At 36.2% G+C, this 22,041-nt stretch overlaps 1 protein-coding gene across 1 annotated transcript in view; it reads right to left on the bottom strand.

The window, feature by feature from the left end:
- Nucleotides 1–22,041, bottom strand: part of LOC150094313 (uncharacterized) — a 244,464-nt gene that overhangs the window by 5,248 nt on the left and 217,175 nt on the right. The window contains exon 5 of the mRNA XM_090411934.1: nucleotides 20,755–20,904. Coding sequence (XP_090268060.1) covers nucleotides 20,774–20,904 — 131 coding nt within the window. The 3' untranslated portion in view covers nucleotides 20,755–20,773. The remainder of the gene's footprint in view (nucleotides 1–20,754; nucleotides 20,905–22,041) is intronic.

Here is a 22,041-nt window from a genome sequence, read left to right as displayed (position 1 = left end):
GTGAAGATTTGTTAATAGAATTCTTGAACATTAGAGGTATACGTAACACCATATGTGTATCTGAGTATTACATTGTGAAAAATATATAAATTATCTCTTTTTTTTTTATTATTTCGGCTTGTTACGTTGCTCTCTGTAGGCAGACAGCTATCCATCTTGCAGCAAGTATGTCAAACGTAATCATCAATCACACACTAAGCGGAAAATTTAAGTGGCCCAACAGAGAGAGACGCAAGACGCATTGGTTTCTATCACTTAACCTCTTGATATATCATTCCAAAAATTGAGATAAAGAAGGAGAAAAAAAATCCCGCAAATGTTACACTTCGACGTTTTTTTTCTTTTTTTACTATGCAAGAAGCATTTAGGTTGTGAACTGAGGCAGTAACAAAGATAAGACGGGGTAAAGTGAGTTACATTTAGACGCCAGATGTCGCTCATCGCAATGACGACATGGGGTTGGAATAATCTTTTTTTTTTTTGTGTACCAATTTATTTATTTACTCCAATTTATTTATTCGTATGGGGTTTCCCCCCCTTCCCCCCGCCCCTTTCGGGAGGTGATCCCTCCTATTGAGTGATCATCTCAATATATTTATTTTATGACTGTTGCCGGTTTGTCTGTTCTGAGGGACGAAAAACCGTATGAAACCAGCTAACTCACCTTTAGTCGAAAGAAACCAGATAAAGGATCCTCATGTCATAGATGGGAATCGAACCCAGGTCTTAATGACCAAAGGGCTGAGACAGAGGCTCTAATACGCCAATAATAAGTAGTAGCTAATTAAAAAGCGGCGCAATTTTTTACAGCTGATGGGAAATTAAAAATAAACATAAAAATCGATATTAATGTTCCGATTATACATTAGTACGTGAGTGAGCTAAGGATTAGATGAGCAAACAGAGCTTTTTCATGCACTTTACATCTCTACTAAGGTCCGAAGATCATTCGCACCAGATGAAATTCAACTTCCATGAAAAGGCATTAACAAATATTCATTCCCACCGGTGGAATTCGAACCCACAACCTATTGGTTGCAGAAAGAAGACGCTATGCACTCCCCCCCAAGGCAAGAGCAAAAACTCGCTTATGGTGTAGCGCAGCGCTTCCCAAAATGTGGACCGCGGTCCCCTTGGGGGCCGTAGGTTTTGTTGAGGGGGGCTGTGAAATAATGAAAACAAATTTAAAATGTTTTAAGACTAAGTAGATTTTTTTTATTTTAAAAGAAACGTATTTAACTTTTATTATTTATTATTTCTTTTTGTTATTTTTTATATTTTAATGGAAAAAGTCACACATTGGTGTTAGTTCACAAACTTTGCTTCCTGCGTATTTCGGCGCTTAACGAATATTAGTAAATATTGCTTATTCATATGTTTCATTTCAAAGCAGTGGTTAATTGTATTTACTCCGAATGCTCTCCAGGGAAGCTCCAAATCTTCCTGTCCCTTTCATCACGCGTTCGTAATCAGGGACTGTCGATATTGACTTTATATACATATCAAAACTCGTTTTATATTATCACTGTCATCCGAGCTAGTTTTTTTGTCACCAATAAAAGTTTCGCATATACTTCACACATGAAAAAAACCTTAAACAAATTCATGTGGGGAGATAGTAACTCGTTTGCAGTGGTAAACAACACGCCCTCCCTAACAGCCACTATACTGCAGAGGCAATAAAATCAAGTACTTTTATTATGCCAGTGAATAAGGTATGAGCAGTCTGTGTAATATATTTCTCAACAAATAGTGCAATTAGAGACAACTGGGATAAAAACACACTAATTAATGAATCACATGTCTCCTCATACAGAAACTATGCTGTATAGACTGAAACAAAACCAAACATATGTTGCATGGGCAAACACAATATCTAACTAAAAGCTATTGTTATTAATTAGATGTGTGTGAGTTCAATTTCCCAAGGCAGAAATAAAATTCAACCGAACGTGTTAAAATTCGTAAAAGTGTTAAAACTAAGTAATATATATACATAATGAATGTTATGGCAGTTTCACATATGGAATTCGGTTGAAGAGAGTTAGCATTTCAACTCAATTGTCAGCTATGCTTTTATCTTTCGGTTGCGCGATCTTTTGTTAATACCGCACCAATCATATGCACGTTTTAATAACCTGCCTTTGCTGTCTGTTTAGCGTTAGGCTTAATTACCTTAAAGGGAGAAAAGTCACAAAAGAGAAAAATGTTCCTGGTCCGGGGATTCCCTTATTCAGGTAATATTCTCTAATTTCATGTTATCAGTCTGTGGTGTGCCAGTATCGGTAAGGGGTGATATTATTTGATCTATTCTACGTTAAAAAAATTTAACCCTGAGATGAATAAGTGGCTGATAAAAAAAAAAAAAAATCCCGTGAACAATCAGAAGCAGAAACAGACTCAAAAAAAAAAAAAAAAGACAGTATTTCATATTTTACCAGAACAGCCCGCATCGTCTTCAGAACCAAACGGTAAGAGGCAAAAAATGTAACATGTGCATTTGATTTTGCAATATTCGCTGTGTATGTTTTGTACTGAATATAATTACAATAAATATTATAATAATATATGTCTCTATTACGATTTTTGTTTCGAGGGGGGGGCGTGAAATATTTTAATTTTTGCAAAGGAGGCCCTGACATCCAGAAGTTTGGGAAGCACTGGTATAGCGGATTTGAAGGATGAAAGTCCCTGCCATCACTATAAAAGACCGGATAACAATCAGTTAAAGAGCCTTGATAAAAATTAAATACATCCTAAACAATAATGGAACTCAAGTATTTTGAATCAAAACGACAAAGATCGCGAAAGGTACACTCTCAGTATACGATATAGAACTTTAGTTTCTTTGGCGTAACTATAGCAACCAATTTATCCTAGTGAAATGAAAATCAACGGCAGTGAACGGATTATAAAAAAAAAATAGGCCTACCGGAATTATATTACAGGAAATCCTATTCTAAAGCGCGACTCACCTTTAAGGAAGCCCTTTAAGATAATTTTCCAATTCTGAGAAAAGTGAAATCTTTGCGAAGCCGTTGATAGCAACTCATATCAGATGACACAAGTAATAGTTCTGTGATTAATGTACCTGGGAGGCTCACGGTGACACTTGTCTCTCACATGTTCTCGTCTTTATCTCGACTATCAGATATCTCTGTCATCCTCGTGCCCCGCATACCGTCAATTTATCATGCACGTGTTTCCTACTTCGCAGGGAGGGTTGAATGTTAAATTAACCGTCGGCTCTATTTTGCGAGTGGCAGCATTCGTTGCTTCTCACGGCGGAGATAGCGAGGGGGGGGGGTGGCGGATGGAAGAAGGATGCAAGCGAGAGTGTGCATCCCAGGCAAAATGTGTTTGTGTAATAGCACACGGTGATATGTGTCAAATTAAATTGATTACTGTAATGATCTGCCTGTAATCTACTTCGTTTACGGTAAATTCTCGTTATAATATTCCCGATGTGTTCATTTTTATGTATAAAGAAGGAAGAACGCGTTAATTGAATAGCTTAAATCCATCTGGTTAGGACGAATTAACAGTCTCCTCTTGGTTTGTTAAAATTAGCAATAGATAATGATCACATAGTCTACAACAATTTATTTATCAGGCTTGGATTGCCTGTAGTTTTGGTTATTGCATTGTTGAAATGAACAATTACAAACATTGTTATAAAAATATTATGTTTCCAACAAATCGTTTTGAAATATCATACGACTTTTCTAGAAACGAAATATTGCAATACATGAAAATTTTAAGGACAATGGAATGGGGGGCGGCGGAATATCCCTTAGCACTTTCATACTTTACTTATTCGATCTCCTTTGAAAGGAAGACGCAGTCTGTACAAACATTATAGTTTCTGCTTGGACAATGAAAGAACCGGAAGTGAAATTATAATGAGAAGCGGAAGTGTTCTCAAGCTTTAGCTGAATCAATGTTAATGACCACTGGAAGTCAAGAAAAGTTGACCAACTTAGAATATATCAATGACAGATATTACTTTGTTTTTAGTGTTTATTTAATCTTAGTATTGCGCTACGATCTTCAAAGCTGTAATTGTTAGTGCGGTATCCAATAAAATAGAAGGGGGGGATAGAATAAAGATGCGGAATCAACTTGACGACTAATAAAGATAACAATAGAGAAGAAAACTAAATAATAATAAAAAAAAAGGAAAATAAAAAAAGGATAACAACCAGTAAGAGAAAATAGACTGAACATGCTACGTAAGAAAGACAAATTCTATTTATTTGATTTGGTCCAGCAACTTTGTGAGTGATTCGCTGCTATGGCTGTTAGATAGCTATTAGCAGATTACATGGGGTTGTGGATGAGGAAGACGCTGATAGACATGTTTACTTTAACTGACGCTTCTCCAGTCGATGTCGTATTCAACAAGAAATAAAAGATAAAAAATAACAATAAAATGAAACTTTTTTTGTTGTTTTTCTACTATTCACTACCCTTCAAATTTTAACATCTATTTCATTAGTAGTGAAAGAAAGTCCTAAACAGATTTACTTCCTTAGTATTTTTTTTTTTCTTCTTGCGATGTACAATTTTTTTCAAGCACACATGCTACGAAGAGGACACTACACTTGGAATTGTCTACATTTGAGAGCTACTAACCCCTGTCGGAGTTCATAAGCTTCCGGAGTGTGTGAATTTTAACAAGTCAATCCTTTGTCAACATATCTTATAGTTTCGTAGCATTTTATGTGGCTGTTTCTTTCTGGGCTGTGGTGAAGGCCTTTTGGATTAATTTATTCCTAGTTTAGTATCCCTTGTAAACCTATGACAGTAAGTGGACAACGAAGTTAATCCGACTACGTTCCCGGCAGCCCAACGAAGGCAACTGTCAGATTTTCTGAATAAACTCCTTATACTCTATTTTTATATGCACTAATGTTCAAAGGATAATATTATTACTGTTTGATTTTGTACATTCGGTGGTGGACTTCGCATCATTGAGCAGTGATACTGCAAGATATCACTGCTCAGTCATGCGAAGTTCATCGGCGAATATACAAAATCAAACAGTAATAATACTCTCCTTTGAATGCTACTAAACTATGTGCAATTGGATTAACTAGTGAATTAATCTGCCCTTTTATCGTTTCAATGGTAGATAATTCTAAATATTATCTACTGACAAAATAATCCAGAATGTCTGAATAATTCATCTATGCGCCTTTTCATTAACATTTGTCATGAATTTTTATTTGATAGAGACGTTTCAAGTTGGCACCTTTCTAGCAAAGACAGAATCGGTTAGTTTAGTATTATTTGTTAAGACAAAGCCATTCATCTTTGGCAAATATTAGTAAACGAACAGAGTTTTCAAAAACAAAGCTAAGTTGAACACGAAGTGCTGAGACAATTTTGATAGACGAGCGAACATCCAGGAACTATCATCACGATCACTCTGTTGATGGTGATGATAGTTCTAGAACATCAATCACCACAATATTTTTTTAATGAGCATCCACCTTATATTGGTTATACGATTACAATATATGAGCAATTTTAGGATAAGGAATCTGCGTTAAAAAAAGTTGAGAAAGAAAAAGAATATTAGATTTGGTTCAAAGGTCATCTGTTATCTTGCGAAATTTCTTTTGCATTTACCACGGTAATAGGATATCAAAAGATAAACCACCTTTGCCTTAGGCTATATATTACTAAACATATTAAGTGAAATTATTTATCCTTAGTAACATGGTTTAGCCTTGATTTATCTAATGATAAACGATGAGTTAGCCTTAAACTGTCTATAGTAAACGATTCGTTAGCCTTAAAATGTCTATACTAAACGCTTCGTTAGCCTTAAACTGTGTATAGTAAACAATAAGTTAACCTTAAACTGTCTACAGTAAACAATAAGTTAACCTTAAACTGTCTACAGTAAACAATAAGTTAGCCTTAAACTTTTTTACAGTAAACAATGATTTAGCCTTAAACTATCTGACAATTTAGTAATGCTAAATTATACTTATGAGACCTGAAATTTAATAAAATTAATCAACAGATGGCGCTTAAAACCTTTCGTAAAAAATCAATTGTTTGATAGGTGGAATGTGTCGGAACCATTGATGTGAACTGTAATGTCGTGTTGTATGGCGATGACCAAAAAATTGAGCCATCAATAACGAACTAATTGCTGGTATAGCGCCTGGTAGTGATTGATGAAAACGTGATCAGTCAGATGGAAACACGGAACTGCTGAACCAAGTTCTCCACACTTAAATGTTTCCAACTGAAGACTCGTTCTTTGTAGTAGTGCGCGGTGTGTAATTATTTAACAATGTATATACTGTTGATGGCTGAGACTCGGTACACACACACACATATGCGATATATATCGAATAGAAACACGATCTTAATGATCTTGCTAATATGTGAACTACACGCTTGCTCAAATACAGGAAGGAGTAACTGCGGCAGCCTCTACAAGCTAGGAGGGTTCCAAGTTCCATTTAAATTGGTCATAGGTCTGTCTACAACTGACCACATTATCAACTCGCATTCATTAATGTGGTTAGGAAAAACGAAGCCACTTTTAGGCTTAACAAACCTGTTGGTTCTTTTCCTGCAAATCAACATGCAAGACGGGTACTGATTGTCTAGGCGGACGGCACAGGACTAATTACATTGTATGCCTGAACCGAAAAGGATGCGATACATCTATGTCAAATTTAGTGGTTGTTTCGTTCCGTCATATTCTTCATGTAAGGAGGCTCTCCTGATTCTGTCACGTCCTCTGGTAGCGTGTACTTTTTTTTTTTTTTTTTTTGCTTCTTCCTTGTGTCGGAAGGCATTTTTAGCATCTTGGGATGTCTGTGTTGGTCGGGTAATAAGATCAGTTCCGCCTCCCCTCTTCTTTCTTCTTAATGCACCTCTAGATATCTATCTAAAGCTATATGTTAGCACAACTTAACACAACTTTATTCTGGTGTATCTAAGTGACGTTTCAACCTCTCCACGACAACCTTCTTCAGGCTGTTAACGAAAATATCAAAAAGCTTCGTGGTATTTAGTATCGATTCCCTAATAATTTCGCAAATTATAGGCAGAATGCTTTAATATAGCTGGATATTGAAACTTTGATTAATTCTGAGTCAGCTGTAATTAAAGCGAACTATACAACTAACAGGAAGCAATGCAAGGTTGACCACCAACAGAGGTAGCTGTAGATCTTAACGCAGTTTCATTGTCTGATCCAATAATAGCAACCATGCGTAAATGTGCAGGCGATGTGTCTATGTCACTGTCACTGAGTGCCTCATTCCATCATCCTTATCATGCTATAGGTTGGAGTCATCCGAAAATTCCCTAAACATGATCCAATGACAGCTATGATATACCCACACATCAAACAACAGTTAAATGGTAGGTTAATATTGAATTCTTCATTCGTTACAGCCGCCTGCTAAGGTCTACTATCATTCTATTTACTGTTTTTAATTATTAAAAACATTATCTATAAGCAGACAATAGATTTAATTATTAATTGTTGTGATAACAATGAAAATATTGTTATAAAAACGTAGTTTTTAACAAACAGAAAAATTATCTATAAACAATGATTTCAACAATGTATTTTTGTAACAATGAGCTCATTTTTATAAAAAAAAATTCAGCCTATTTGTCTTTGAATTCTAATTTTACATTTTTACACGTCATGCCACCTAGCGGAAGAAACCAAAATCAACAAAGCAACAGTATCAACATTTTCTGTTCGCATTTAAACTTTCGTATAATTATTAATGATATATTTTAGGATATTTTCATCAATCAATCGAATCATTACTCGGCAGTTATCTGATTAGCCTAAGTAATCGATACACAAACCCTACTGGAGGAATAAATAACCTGTCAGTAGAAAATTTCATTCTCGAAGAATCTTAAGTGGGTAGGAGGTGTTAGTGTAAGTGTTTTAAGCAGACTTTTGTCTTTCAGAAGCCTTTCGGCTTTTCATCGCTTTCCTCCCAAGTGTGCAATCTCCCAACAAACAGACGAAACGTGTGGGTTGTCTACGAAACCGAAAATTGCATTCTTTGTGATCACCCCTGCCAGTTGACAAGTACTTCTTTGTCTCTTGTCTCCAGACGTCAAGCACACCATTGATCTTTTGGCGTTATCTACATTCCATCGCCCCTCCAACAGACACAAGGGAACTACAGCGAGTAACTAAAGAAATGGACTGCTTGTCACGCCATCTTGTTCTCGCGACAGGTATTATGTCGATCGCTCTTTCTGATAGGCAACTGTCCATTTCTCACCTATGTTCTCATCACTTTTGCAGCCAACACTAATTACTGTTAATTTAATTACTTTCATGTAGGCTGTTGTAGTTTGTAAATTGTATCGAAGGCTACACCCTAATGCTAATAAAAAAAAAAGATGAAAAATAATCCTGGAGAGAATATAAATAATAGTTTGTATGGTAAAGATTTGCAGTAATCAACCAATACGCAGTTTTCCATTGTATAGCATCAATTCACCATTGTGGCAAGAACTTACCAGTCATCACAACAATAACATGTTTTCTGTTATAATAATAATGGAATATTTAAGAACCCAGATTCACTTAGGGATTACAATAAAAAATGAAGGGAAAAAGAATTATTTTGAAGCAATGTTTTTAGATGTTTCCACATCTAAAAACATAGAAAAATATAGGAAGATAAGAAAAAGTATCATAGGATCAGTAAGATAAAAAAAAAATTTAAGATAATTTAGTTAAATATTATTATGGAAATAAAATCTAAAGAAATGTTATCAGAAAAAATTTTAGCAAGACAGGAAAAATAAAAGAAATTTCAAAAAAATATATCTTACACCTAATATTTGAAAAAATAATAAATATTGAAATAAAATCGCAAAATCTCTACGACTGTTTTCTCTTGCTATGATCAGAGCTTTAATAAATATTTAATAAATATACACTTGAGGTTATTGAATATGAGTATTTTTTAGGACTTCGAGGGTAACAAATGGCAATGCTGCAGCCAATGAAGTTTTAACTTAGGCTCGGTTATTGCCGTTACCCAGCCATGACTAGAGCATTTAGCTCCACACAGATTTTCTTCATTCAGATGACGGGATAAAGAGTCAAGGACTCAGTCCATCGCCTAGTTCTTTTAAGAACATTAAGATTATGAGCCTGGGATATTGATTAATCGACCGTGAGACGGGAGGATTAATACCCTTGGAGGGTAATGGATGGCAATGCTGTAGCCAATGAAGTTCTAACTGAGGCTCGGCTATTGCTGTTACCCTCCTGCCATGATCGGAGCTTTAATAGCTCAATAACACCTTATCCCTACACTGTCCTCTACAGATAACGGGGAAGATAAAAAGCATTATTGCTTCGCCCCTTTAAGCCAGTCCTTATAAGGACTATACACTTGAGAGGCTTTTTTAAAGCGATGGTTTGATTACAGATAAATTGCGATGGCGGGTTTGCGTGAACGTATGACGGTTGTGGATTTTCTTCTCGGTAGAACGTGTTAATCAAATAAGAAACTGGTTTTGTAGTGTAGCAGCTAGATTAACTAGCAGAGATGTGATTAAAGTTATTAAATTACGGATTATACTGTATTTAAGAGCAGCAGCACAGGTAAGTGGACTGTAATTGCAACGAGGGCGATTCGTTAGGCCTAACAACCGCTAAAATCGCCATTGTTAGCACATCTATTTCAGATCCATATATTTGCAGGATTTACTTGCGTTTATACGCAAATCGTTAATGATGAATGTGTTAGATTTGGACGCCCTCACAGATTCCCTGGATGAAGAGCCAGCGCTTCAAAATGAAGCGCGAAATTTGAGCTTAAACTTCAAAGGAAGTTTAAGCTCAAATGGCCATCAAACATGATAGATCCTGACAGCATTATAGACTCTCTAGATAAAGGACTGGCTTTCAGCTTCATAAAGAAACTCCTTAAGAAGTTCGAGCTTGAATGGCCCGGCTTCCTAAATTTTTACTCTTTACCCGAGACTGATGAAGATCAAAATGAAGACGCTCCTCAAATGGAGGAAAAATTAAATCTAGTAATCTCGGACTCTACTCATTCAGATCAAGGAGAGACATACGCGCGCAAAAAACGCAAAACTCCCGCCTCGGAGTCAGCAAACGAAAATGGCATGGATGAAGATGCCCCCAACACAGATTCCTCTGCCTCCACCAATGAAAAGGTGCCTCCAGTCATTCTTAGGGAAAAGCAGAGATGGACAGCCTTAAGCACCACCATGGCCAACCTGCAGATAAATAACTCCACTGCCAAGAACACAGAGGAGCGCATCAAAATTCAGCGCGCTACAGTGACTGACTATAGAAATTTAACCAAGGAGTTGGATGTAGGAGGTATACAATACCATACCTTCACACTTACCTCAGAGAAAAATTTAAAAGTGGTACTCCGAGGAGTATCTGAAGAATTGAAACAGCTGAAATAGCTGCTGACCTCAATATGCAAGATCTGCCTCCCATAAAGGTCAGCAGAATGTACAGATCAAACAAGACCCCTATGCCACCGGTATTGGTGGAAATACACAATATCTATAAAAATATTAATAACTTGAAGACAATCTGTGGGCTTAAGGTCTCACCAGAGCCACTTAGGAAGAGGGCCTCTCTGGGCAGTGCTATAGGTGCCAAAAATTTGGTCATGCCCAGAAGTTGTGCAAAGCTCAATACAGATGTTTAAAATGTGGTGACACCCATCCCACACATACCTGCTCCAAGCCAAAAACCACCCCGGCTAAGTGCGGTAATTGTGGTGGCCCCACCCTGCAAATTACAGAGGGTGCATTTGCCACCCAAAAAACAGGCAAACTGAGTTAATCAGTCAATCTACCTCATTATCAGAAACGAGAGCCCCCAGAAGCTCAAGTTCATCAGGCTCCTATTAGTTTGAACAAGATGACAGGTGTTCACCGACCATCAACTGAGCACCCTAAGAAAATAAATCTTCAACACCAAACAAGAGCATATGCTGACGTGGCCCGCCCCAAAAAAGCAGTCCATGACCAGAATATGCCAAATCCACATTCAAATATAACAGCCATCATCACCTCTTCTCTTGTAAATATGTTACAGGATTTCAGTAACGCAAATCCATCACTAAGCACTACAAAAAGCTTCTTGCAGCAAACACAGTCCATTTTATCTGTACTCTCCAATGCATAGGAAAAACTTCACCCCAGATTCTCTAATGATTATTGCATGGAATGCCAACGGCCTTAAAAATAAAATACTAGAAGTGCAGGAATTCAATGACAGATATAATCCGGATATATTATTAATTAATGAAACTCACCGGAGACCTGCTGACAATCCTAAATTCAAAGGATATCAACTTTATAGGAATGATAGGTTGGATTAGAGAGGTGGTGGTACAGCCATCCTCATCAAAAATCACATCAACCATCATGCTGTAGCCATTCCTAAAACCATTAATCTCACAGCTATCAATGTCATCACAAACTATGTCGGAAACATAAAAATCTATGCTGCTTATAACCGACCATTAAAAACATTGCTGACCACAGATCTGGATGCCATCCTCGGCGTTAAACTACCGGTTATTATCGCCGGAGATTTAAACGCAAAACATCACGCCTGGAGCAGTAGGTCTATAAATAGGAATGGCCGCATCCTCTTTAACTACACAAGCTCAAATTGCGCAGCTGTGGCTGGCCCCCTCAGTGTCAACTCACCACAGTCCCACTGGCTCATCCGACTTGCAGGTTTACATCCTTCAGAATGTCAACCTATAATACACCCTGGAATCATTGAATAAATTATCATCAGACCACAGTCCTATTCTGCTCCAATTGGGTTATCAGAGGGGGACTTCCTCCTTCGCCTCACTCCTTCATTCCCTGGGAAACACTATCCAAAATGCTTCCAAACTACATTGATCCCGTCCCTCATATTAATTCCAAGGATAAATTGATTGATTCTGCAGTCAATAAACTTACTGATCAAATCAACACAGCCATAGCATCTATCACCTGAAATGCAATTGCTTTCAAGCCTAAACGACTACCAGATGACATAATGAACTTAATCAGGGAAAAAAATAAAGCAAGAAAAAGATACCACAACACCAGAGCACCCCAAGACAAAAAATATCTCAACAAAATGAATAGTGCAGTGAGAGATGCACTTAAAGTCCACAGAAACAAACCATGGGAAGACAAATTAGCCTCCATATCACCTGGTGATCAAACCGTCTGGAAGTTCCTGAGAAACATCAAAAACAAAAACAAATCTCTTTCTCCTCTCAAATCTGACCTGAACATTGTTTACACAGATGCAGAAAAAGCCGAAACTATAGCTAACAATTTAGAAAAAGAGTGTAGCCCTTCATACAATAATCTAAATTTCAATCATATTTACAAAATCCACCGCCATGTCAGACACGTGTTAAAACGGCCTAATACCTGTACCAGCCAACTCACACCTACTTCCCCAGCTGAAATTTATGGCATTATAAAGAACTTAAAGAATAAAAAAGCACCAAGGCCTGACGGCATATCCAACAAAGTTATTAAACTGCTACCCCGAAAGGCCATCGTATATCTTACAACAATAATAAATGCTGTGTTCAGATTTAAGTACTTCCCCTCTGCATGGAAGTTGGCAGACGTAGTTCCTATATACAAGCCTGGCAAGGATCCTCAGCAGCCTCAAAGTTATCGTCCCATAAGGCTGATTTCTAATCTGGGCAAAATAGCAGAAAAATCTATCCTTTCCAGAATTCAAGTTTCAGTAAAAACATTAAACATCCTTCCTTCAGAACAGCTTGGTTTTCGCCAGTTTTACAGTACCACCCAACAAATTCATAGACTAATCGAATTCATTACCACAAGTTACAATTGGCACCAATACACCGGAGCAGTTTTTCTTGATTTAGAAAAGGCGTTCGACAAATTATAGCACTTTGGACTACTATACAAGTTGATTTTAGCTGGCATTCCATTAGATCTAGTCCAAATTATGAAGTCATTTCTTAGTGGTAGACGAATGCAAGTCAAACTAAATGATATATTATCTACCCAGCGACGCACCTTGGCAGGAGTGCCTCAAGGGTCCCCTGGCACCAATAGTTTTCACGGTTTACATGGCGGACATTCCGCACAATCCAATGTCATCCATCATTGCCTTATACGCAGACGACGCAGCTATACTAGCCAGATCTATTAAATCGCACCTTGTCACCAAGAAACTGCAAGAAAACCTGCAGAGATTAGAGCACTGGTTCTCGGAATGGAGATTGCAAGTAAACTCTCAGAAGAGTATCGCCATGCTCTTCACTTAAAACTCAATATCTCCCAAGGATAACATCTTCCTATTTAATATCAAGATTCCCTGGAAAGCAGAAGCCAAATATCTGGGTGTACTGCTGGACAGAAAACTAACCTTCAGTCCACATATTAAAGCCTCATGTACAAAAGCATCAAAAATCATTGCACAGCTTTACCCTCTTATCAATAGGAATAGCAAGCTGGATACCAAAATAAAACTGCTTCTTTATCAGTTGATGATTCGACCCATTATTACTTATGCGTACCCAGCCTGGAGCCACACCTCAAGTACAAATATCCTCAAACTACAGAGCGTGCAAAACAAATGTCTCCGCATGATCTTGAACGCACCATGGTATGTCAGAAATGTCCAACTCCACCGGGATACAAATATCCCCTACATCTACTCTTTCCTGCAGTCTTCAGCAGTAAAGTTCTTCTCAGCATCCTCTTCACATCCAAATGAATTAGTGCAACACGCAGCAAATTTTGATGAAACAGACTTCTCCAAATATAGGTGACCCAAGGCCATCCCACCTTCCAAATGAAGATCTTTAAATCGCACCCACTCAGGCAGAGCACTTTGCTCATAAACGTTTCCTCACACAGCAATCCTTATCAGATAGCAGGGATTATAAAAGCATTTTGCTTCACCCTTATAGTCAGCAACGTCTTGCGTATACACTTGAGAGATTAAGGAGAGATGCGATGATTAATATCCTTGGAAGGTAATGGATGGCAATGCTGTAGTCAATGAAGTTCTAACTGAGGCTTGGCTATTGCTCTTAACCTCTTACCATGATCAGAGCTTTAATAGCTCAATAACACCTCATCCCTACACCGTCCTCCACAGATAACGGGGAAGATGAAAAGCATTGTTGCTTCGCCCCTCCAAGCCAGTCCTTATAAGGACTATACACTTGAAGCTACAGATCACTTCCTGTATGTATGTATGTATTGCATCTGTTGTCAACTTAAGTGGTTCAGCTGGTGGGTCACGATGGAATTTTAGAGTAAATGGATATATCTTATTCTGTGAATTTTCACCTATAGTTTAGAATACGATATATACTAAAATCATATTTTTAAAGTTATTTTACATAATTTGTTTAATTTTAAATAATATTTTGCCACATGCTGTATATCTCAACACGCGACTGTATAATAAGTACTGTGCATAAAATCAGTCGCTGTGTCACCACCATATGCTGTGAATGTCATCCTAATTTTCCATTGAAAAATATATTTTGTGTGTTTTGTGAACTTTACAATTTTGCACTTAAGGAAATAAGAAAAAAAATCACTTAAGGATATAATCTGAAGGCTAATCCCTATGGGGAGGGGGGGATGCAATGTCGATAAAATATGGAGATTTAGTGGATCTCTGAGTTATATACTTTGCCCAAGTTTACTGCAGTCTGAAAAGTATGAGGAATACTGGCTTAGAAGATCCTTAATTGATAAATATAATGTAGTGTAAGTTCCCCAGAAGCATGATTTCATATTGACTAAAATTTTCTAGATAAAAAAAAAAGATCAATTTAAGTAGGTACTAAAATAAGTGTCAGTTCATACACAACCTGGGACGATGATGAAAGTTTATCAAAATTCAAGGACTTTATTTGCTTGTTGATAATTCCAGAAATTCATAAAGACATTCACTACAGAAATTAGGCCATTGAAAATATCGTCCAAAAGATGAAAAAAAATCCTATTTTACAGAATAGCACTTACAAAATCCAAAAATATGAATGTTTCTCAACGTGGGGGGGTGGCAATTAGAAAATGTACATGCACATATTTATATTTTACTTTTTTTTTATTATACTTTTTCAGAAGTTGGCCTTGAGGTGGGGAATGATCCAAAAAACGTAAAACTCTGATGTAAGTGGATAATGAATTATTAAAAAATTATTCAAAAAATAAGATGGTGTCTGAAACTAATAACTAAATTTAATGAAATTTTAAGTAATTTAAGATAAATTAGTAATAAATTAAATAAAACTTTATAGTTGTCTAGGATTTCATTAAATTTAGATATATCTACTACATTTAATGTAGTTCTCTTTATAGAAAATCAGTCACATGTCTATTGCTTTTATTTCAAATAACCATTAGGGCGTGCAGAAAATATTCTTCTAGAACTAAACAGCATATTTTTCTAAAGAGGTTTTAGAAATAAAGACACCACTCAGAGGAATTTATTAACAGCGTATTTGCAGATTACCCATTCTGTTCACTCTCTCTTAATTACTCTATTTTAAAGCGACCTGTAATGTGTAAGTTTTTAATAAACGTATCCGAAGTTGTAGATGGGGGGAGGAAAGGGAATGAAATCACCATGCACTGATCCACGCATGCGCATTTTGCACTTTCATCTAATAGGCTATGCTAATAGTGATTATTCACTTTATGCTATTGCATAAATATTACATTATACGATATGTACGGAGTTCCACTAATCAGCTGAGCTGCCTTCCTTCTAGTCAGTGGTTCGAATTGAAGCACGGTTTCAATTCGAACCACGAATTTTCGAACAATGGAATCTGAGAAGTCTCTTCTTTTTTTTTGCGCTACAAAGTACCGCACTAGAAAAAAAAAGTATTTTTTTATAATAAAAATGGCAGATCTTCCGGGACAAAAATCTGAATATTAGCATCACACAACGAACTAATCACACTTTTCTAATTAGGATAAAATGCATTATTCTTCATATAAAAATAAATAAAGAAAGAAATGTGTGTGGTAAAGAGCCAATCTAAAGAGATAATCCTAAAAATGAAAATCTATTAGTCTAACGATAAATTCACAATTTGCTCTACGAGGAAATAACCTTTCTAGTTGCAGACTTATTCCACAACAAATAAATCCATACTCCTCCACTTGTGCCTAAGTTTTATTAAATTCCCAGACATCTATTTGACTTCAAGATTAAAGCGCTTTCTATTCGCAATATTCCGAATTTTCCCTCTCCATCGATGTAAACCAAAATCCCAGCGATTTATAGAGGATCAGACTGGCTGACGCTAACACAATGGGTAATTTGATTACCTTTCTGCATGATCGTGACAAGACAGTTTAATCTCGACTTCTACGACCTGTTCAGCTATCATCTTTCACGTAACAAGTGGCAATTATTAATACGCCGGTAAACAAGACGCGCCAACAGTTCCGGTGATGCACGCAGAGATGAGATAGGGAGGAGGAGGAAATCTATTGATGGACTTGAGAAAAGATTATTCGAAGTCATTTTTACTAAGTGATAAATACTGTTGAAAGATAAAAATTAGTTGACTGTATTTTCCTGAAGACATAAGCCATCAGAAAAGGTGAAATACGGCCGGGGAGAACTGCGGCTTACAATGTCAGACAGATAGAATGCTTTAGCGCTAAAATATTAGACGAATAAATAACCGCCAATAAAGGACTGCTGGTGGAGAGTTCGGTTAACGACCAATAGCTCTGAGGCTTTATTTGTTGAATCACCAAAGCCGCAGGTTACTACAATAGCGTTTAAATTAACCCACTATTAGAAAATAGCATGAAACAGGTTAATAATTCATAGCCCCTACTTCGGGAACAAATATTCCTGATTAATTAGAAAGTGACTGAATTTTAAACTCCTATTCTTAAAGTTCTTAAAAGAACTGGGCGATGGACTGAGTCCTTGACTCTTTATCCCGTCATCTGAACGAAGAAAATCTGTGTGGATGGAGTGTTATTGAGCTAAAAGCTCTAGTCATGGCTGGGTAACGGCAATATCCGAGCCTCAGTTAAAATTTCATTGGCTACAGCATTGCCATTCGTTACCCTTGAACTCCTAAAAATGACTTTTTTTTTCTGCTTCTCATCCTCCATTTAAATTCTTATATAATAAGGACTGGCTTAAAGGGGCGAAGCAAGAATGCTTTTCATCTTCCCCGTTTATCTGTAAAGGCCAGTGTAGGGATAAGGTGTTATTGAGCCATTAAAGCTCTGATCATGGCAGAAGGGTAACAGCAATAGCCGAGCCTCAGTTAGAACTTCATTGGCTACATCATTACATTGCATTCCATCACCCTCCAAGGGTATTGGATTCCTCCAGACCTTATTTAAATTCCTAAAGGTGATATTTACTTAAACCTCTCATTGATATTATAAAAAAAGGTGTATTAGATTAACTTTGTTTATTTTGCTTTTTTTCTTCATAAAACAGAATATCTTTTGAAAGTTCAAATTTTTTAAAAAGTTTCAAATACAAATTATAAATTTTAAAAAATTTATTTAATTGAAAGTAGCAAAAAGAGCATTAAAATGAGAAGAGGAAATCCATTAGAGCCCATAATGGTCTGATGATAGCATTTCTATTAAATACAGTTTATGAATTCACATTTGTGATAAAAAATCTAGCAATAATTTCCAGAATGGAATTATCTTTCCTTTTTTTTTATCCGCACTCCTAAATAATTAGATGCTTTCTTTCTTTTTGAATGCCTGTCTACGACCCTAACCAAGATATATGTTGCCAATTTGTCTCCACGTCTAAACACCAAGGAATTTTGTCGTAATTTGACACACAGCTGATTGCGCCCTCTACAAAAAGGTTGTGACCGACAATAAATCCTTTCTGCTAACAATTAGCATCGAGTCTCCCTATTTATGCTTTCGAAGCTTTTTACTGCGGTAGGTCAGAATGAAGGGGAAATCAAAGGGATACGGAAGAAGCGGAAATAATTGCGAGCGGCGACAAAACATCCTGGAGTGAATAATAAATTATTTGATTGAGCAAGCGTATCTAAATCGTTTTCCTACTCTTGCTGTCATAAACGTAGATAAATTGCCACCCCAGAAAAACAAAAAGTTGAGAAGAAAAAGTAGTCAAACGATGAGATAACAATGATTTAGTGGCTACAGTTGGTGGAATGTTTCTTATCTTTATTCACATTTTGCAAGCAGAGAAAACTGCAGTAGAGTAGCATTTGGGAGTTGGAACAGAAACAATTCATATACAAGTGTTTGCAATTTTCAAAACCTTATTTTCTTGTTACAGACTAAGGCGGAACTAGATAATAAAATAAATAAGTTAAAAATCTTAAAATAATAGAAAAAATGATTTAAATTCATTTAAAATTTTCGAATTAATATTGTTATTTTGTATGATTTTTATACACCAAAATAAAAATAATATAGAATGTAATTATATAATTTTCTTGCAAATTGTAAGGATAATTTTTTTTATTCACAAGATTTTAAAGGTTTGAACTCTTTAATTTAACAAGATAGATATAAAACGATTGCTCAGTATGTGAGACAGTCCCACGCCTTCCACTTTTTTTGTAACTGTTTTACATTCTTTTTCTTTTTAATTAGAGATAAGCTTAATAACTTGCATGTCCAAAAACAAATCTAGGCATATACACTCAATGATCAACAGATTATGGCTTTCTATGACCCAGCTGAATGCATCCCATGCAAAATTACTTGTAAATAAAACATTGTGTTGGATAGAATCAATACTTTAGTTGAACGACATTTAGATGAAGTTTGGATTCTAGGAATATCATGCTTAAATAATTCACAACAATAATAAAATAAGAAAGAACTGTTAAAGTTAATAATAATAATTTGTAGTACTAGTGCAAAATGAGCGATATGATTTTTTCTATCAGATCATGACTTCCGTGAAATGTTCTCGAAGAACCTCCTGTACGGATCGACCAATGTCTGAAGGGTCCCCATCCTGCATGAAAATGACGGAATCCACAAGTGCTGCTGCACAACAAAATTGTTTATCATATCTCGATACCTCGCGGCAGTAACTGAGCAGGTCACATGACCCGACTGAAGAATGTCCTTAAAGAAGAATGATCCAATGATAAAGGTAGATGTAAATCTGCACAGACAGTAACTTTGGGTGAATACAAAGGAATTTGTTGGATTCCATGCTGGTTTTGCGTAGCCCATACCCAGCAGTTATGGGTATTCACAGCTTCGTTCAGGTGAAAATGAGCCTCATCTCCCCCACAAAATTATCCACGTCTACGCAGCGTCCACCTCCACTCGAGTTAGGAATTTTAAAGCTAATGTCAATCGAATTTCAAAATCCTACGGGAGCAATTCATGTGTCAGGGTTTTCTTGGATGGATAGAAATGCAGAATCTTCAGTAGAATTTTCCAGACAGTTGTGTAAGGCACATCCATGTATGCCTTGCACAGCTAACCTAACCTAACCAAGCTGTTATTCAGGGCCTGCTCCACAACGGCAGTAGCAACTTCATTCACTTGTAAACTGATTGGTTTGTTATCTCTGCGAGGTCTAACTCCCAACAATCGGGTTTCTTCAAAAATCATTCGTCGCAGAGCACATGGGGACAGTGGATGTCGTTGACATTTGTTCACTCGACGAAAATCGGGGAGTGCAACAACATCATTGCAATTTGTTTAGAGTACGGCTTCACAAGCATCAGCAGGCAAAATGATAGGCCACTGCACTCGCCAACGATATAGGACCCTGTAGAGGTCGGTAATAATCGTCCTATTGAAGGACAGAAAAAATGATAGAAAGAATGTTCTATTAAGGCGATAAGTGGGTTATAAATATCGTCCACTACCTTGTTAAATTCTTGTTGGAAGCGTCACTCTTTGATCCTCTCTGCGAGATTGTGTAAGCTGACCGAATCGAGTAAGCAATTTGTCAAACATGCAGATATGCATCGGCATCCACCACGGCTCTAATTTTTAATAGGCGGAAAAAAACGATCACACAAAAATGAGTACGATCTCATTATAAATAAACTTAGTCGCTGAAGATCAGACAAAAACCTGTTATTCATCTCCTCCAAAAGGGAAAGGAGGGGCAAAATATACTTCTGGTAACACCTCCGGATGAAAAATTATTCTCTAGCAAGATAGGTTGAAACTAGATGGCAGAGGATTAATTGTCACATAAAATTGGAGGAGCAAAATTTTATACAAAGAAATTGCTGAAGCTTATTTAGCATCACATGATTCGGATCTTTTGAGTAAAATAAAATATTTATATTTAAAACTGCATCAAATTTAGCGGCTGATTAAGATGTTCGTACTTGTCATTTTATGTACCGAACATGGTTCTAAAATAACTTTTAGCAAGCATCTAACAAATATTCTCTATCATTGAATTATTGTAGTAATAAAATGTAAAATAATTAGTGGTGTTTTTAATTTTTCTAAATAATTTCAATTTCTATAAAACAAATTATTTTTAATTTACAAATTAGTTATCTTATAATTTTTGCTATATTATTTAATATAAAATTAATTACTAAAAGCTATTATTTATATGTAACTGGCTTTTGTTTGTGATATATGTTTATATATTAAGGAAAAAAATTTAATAATATATTTTCTTAATATTTTTAGTCATCATTCGATACAAGATGTCTACTTTAATCCAAAGGTTTTAATACCTACTTAATACAGGACTCTTCTCTCAATGGTTCACTGTAATCACTATGCCATATTCTCTTGCTATCTTATACTTTTTTTGTAGGCCTTTTAAAAGAGAAGCTGTAGGATACAACCGATGAGAGAAATCAATCCTGGTTCCTAGAATTTTCAAACCTAATAAATAAATAACTTGCAACTGTCATAGTTCTTTACTGACTTCCACATAGGACTTAATTCATAGGCTATCGAAAAATAGCTTCATTTTTTTAAAAAAAAATATGAAGGTGCCATTATTATTTTATATTATAAAGAATATTTGCAACTTATAACTCTTTTAAGCAAATTTATTTTATAAATACATTATAAGGAAAATATGCTTTAATAATTAAATATATATTATTAAAATAAGGTTTATTCAATAAATAATTTTACAGAAATAGGCTTTCTTTTGTTGAAAACTCTATAAGAGTAAATACACCTATTAAAATAATTAAAAGATTATCATAAAGTAAAACACATTGCAATTTGTTTATAGTGGGATTATTCTGCTTTTTCTTTATCGTAAGAGTTGATAGTGAAGTAATGGCACGTACTGAAAAAGAAGAAAAGCCGCTGCACTGTGCGCTTGGAATGGTAATTGCGATGGAGGAATGCAAATGGCGGCTCGCGTATTAGTTCAGATATTTTTCGCGATAGTTTTGAATGATAAATGATATATATAGAGGTAAGTGTTCTTCATTTTCTGAGGTTTTTTAAGGTGAAATATTTGTTACTGATGCTGGTAGATCGATTTGATCTACGGGATATATATATATAGAGTAACATTTTATTGCTGGTAGACACCTAAGAGTGTCTACGGGATTTGCTAGTGGACCCTCAAAAGTCCACAGGATTGTCTTTGCCTGCTCGGGGCACCTGAGGGATCTCTACTCTTTCTCCATCTGTGTCTCAACACATTTTAAATTCTTGAAATGGCAAAACTTCTGAATGAGACCAAATTCGAAGAAGTTTACAGGGAATTCCTCAGACTGGGAAAGCTACTGAGTGATAATTGGCCGGGAAAAGTTAAACTGTATGACACGTTTCCCCACGAATGTGTCTCAGACGCTGTCGCTGAAGATCATTTAGAGTCGATGCCTTCTACTCCTTCAGACTTTGTAGAAGTGCGTGCTCGCAAAAAGCGAAGAACAACAGAAGAACCGCACAATGACAATACTGTAATGGAACAGGATTCTCAGGGTTCGGACGCCGCTACTTCTCCCAAAGAAAAGGTGCCTCCGGTCATCCTTAGAGAAAAACAAACGTGGGCAG

The sequence above is a fragment of the Typopeltis vanoorti genome, chromosome 22, assembly GCF_054136105.1.
Source record: "Typopeltis vanoorti isolate ZY-2024b chromosome 22, IOZ_Tvanoo_1.0, whole genome shotgun sequence".
In the NCBI taxonomy this organism is placed as follows: domain Eukaryota; kingdom Metazoa; phylum Arthropoda; class Arachnida; order Uropygi; family Thelyphonidae; genus Typopeltis; species Typopeltis vanoorti.
This window is presented reverse-complemented; position numbering and strand designations above follow the sequence as displayed.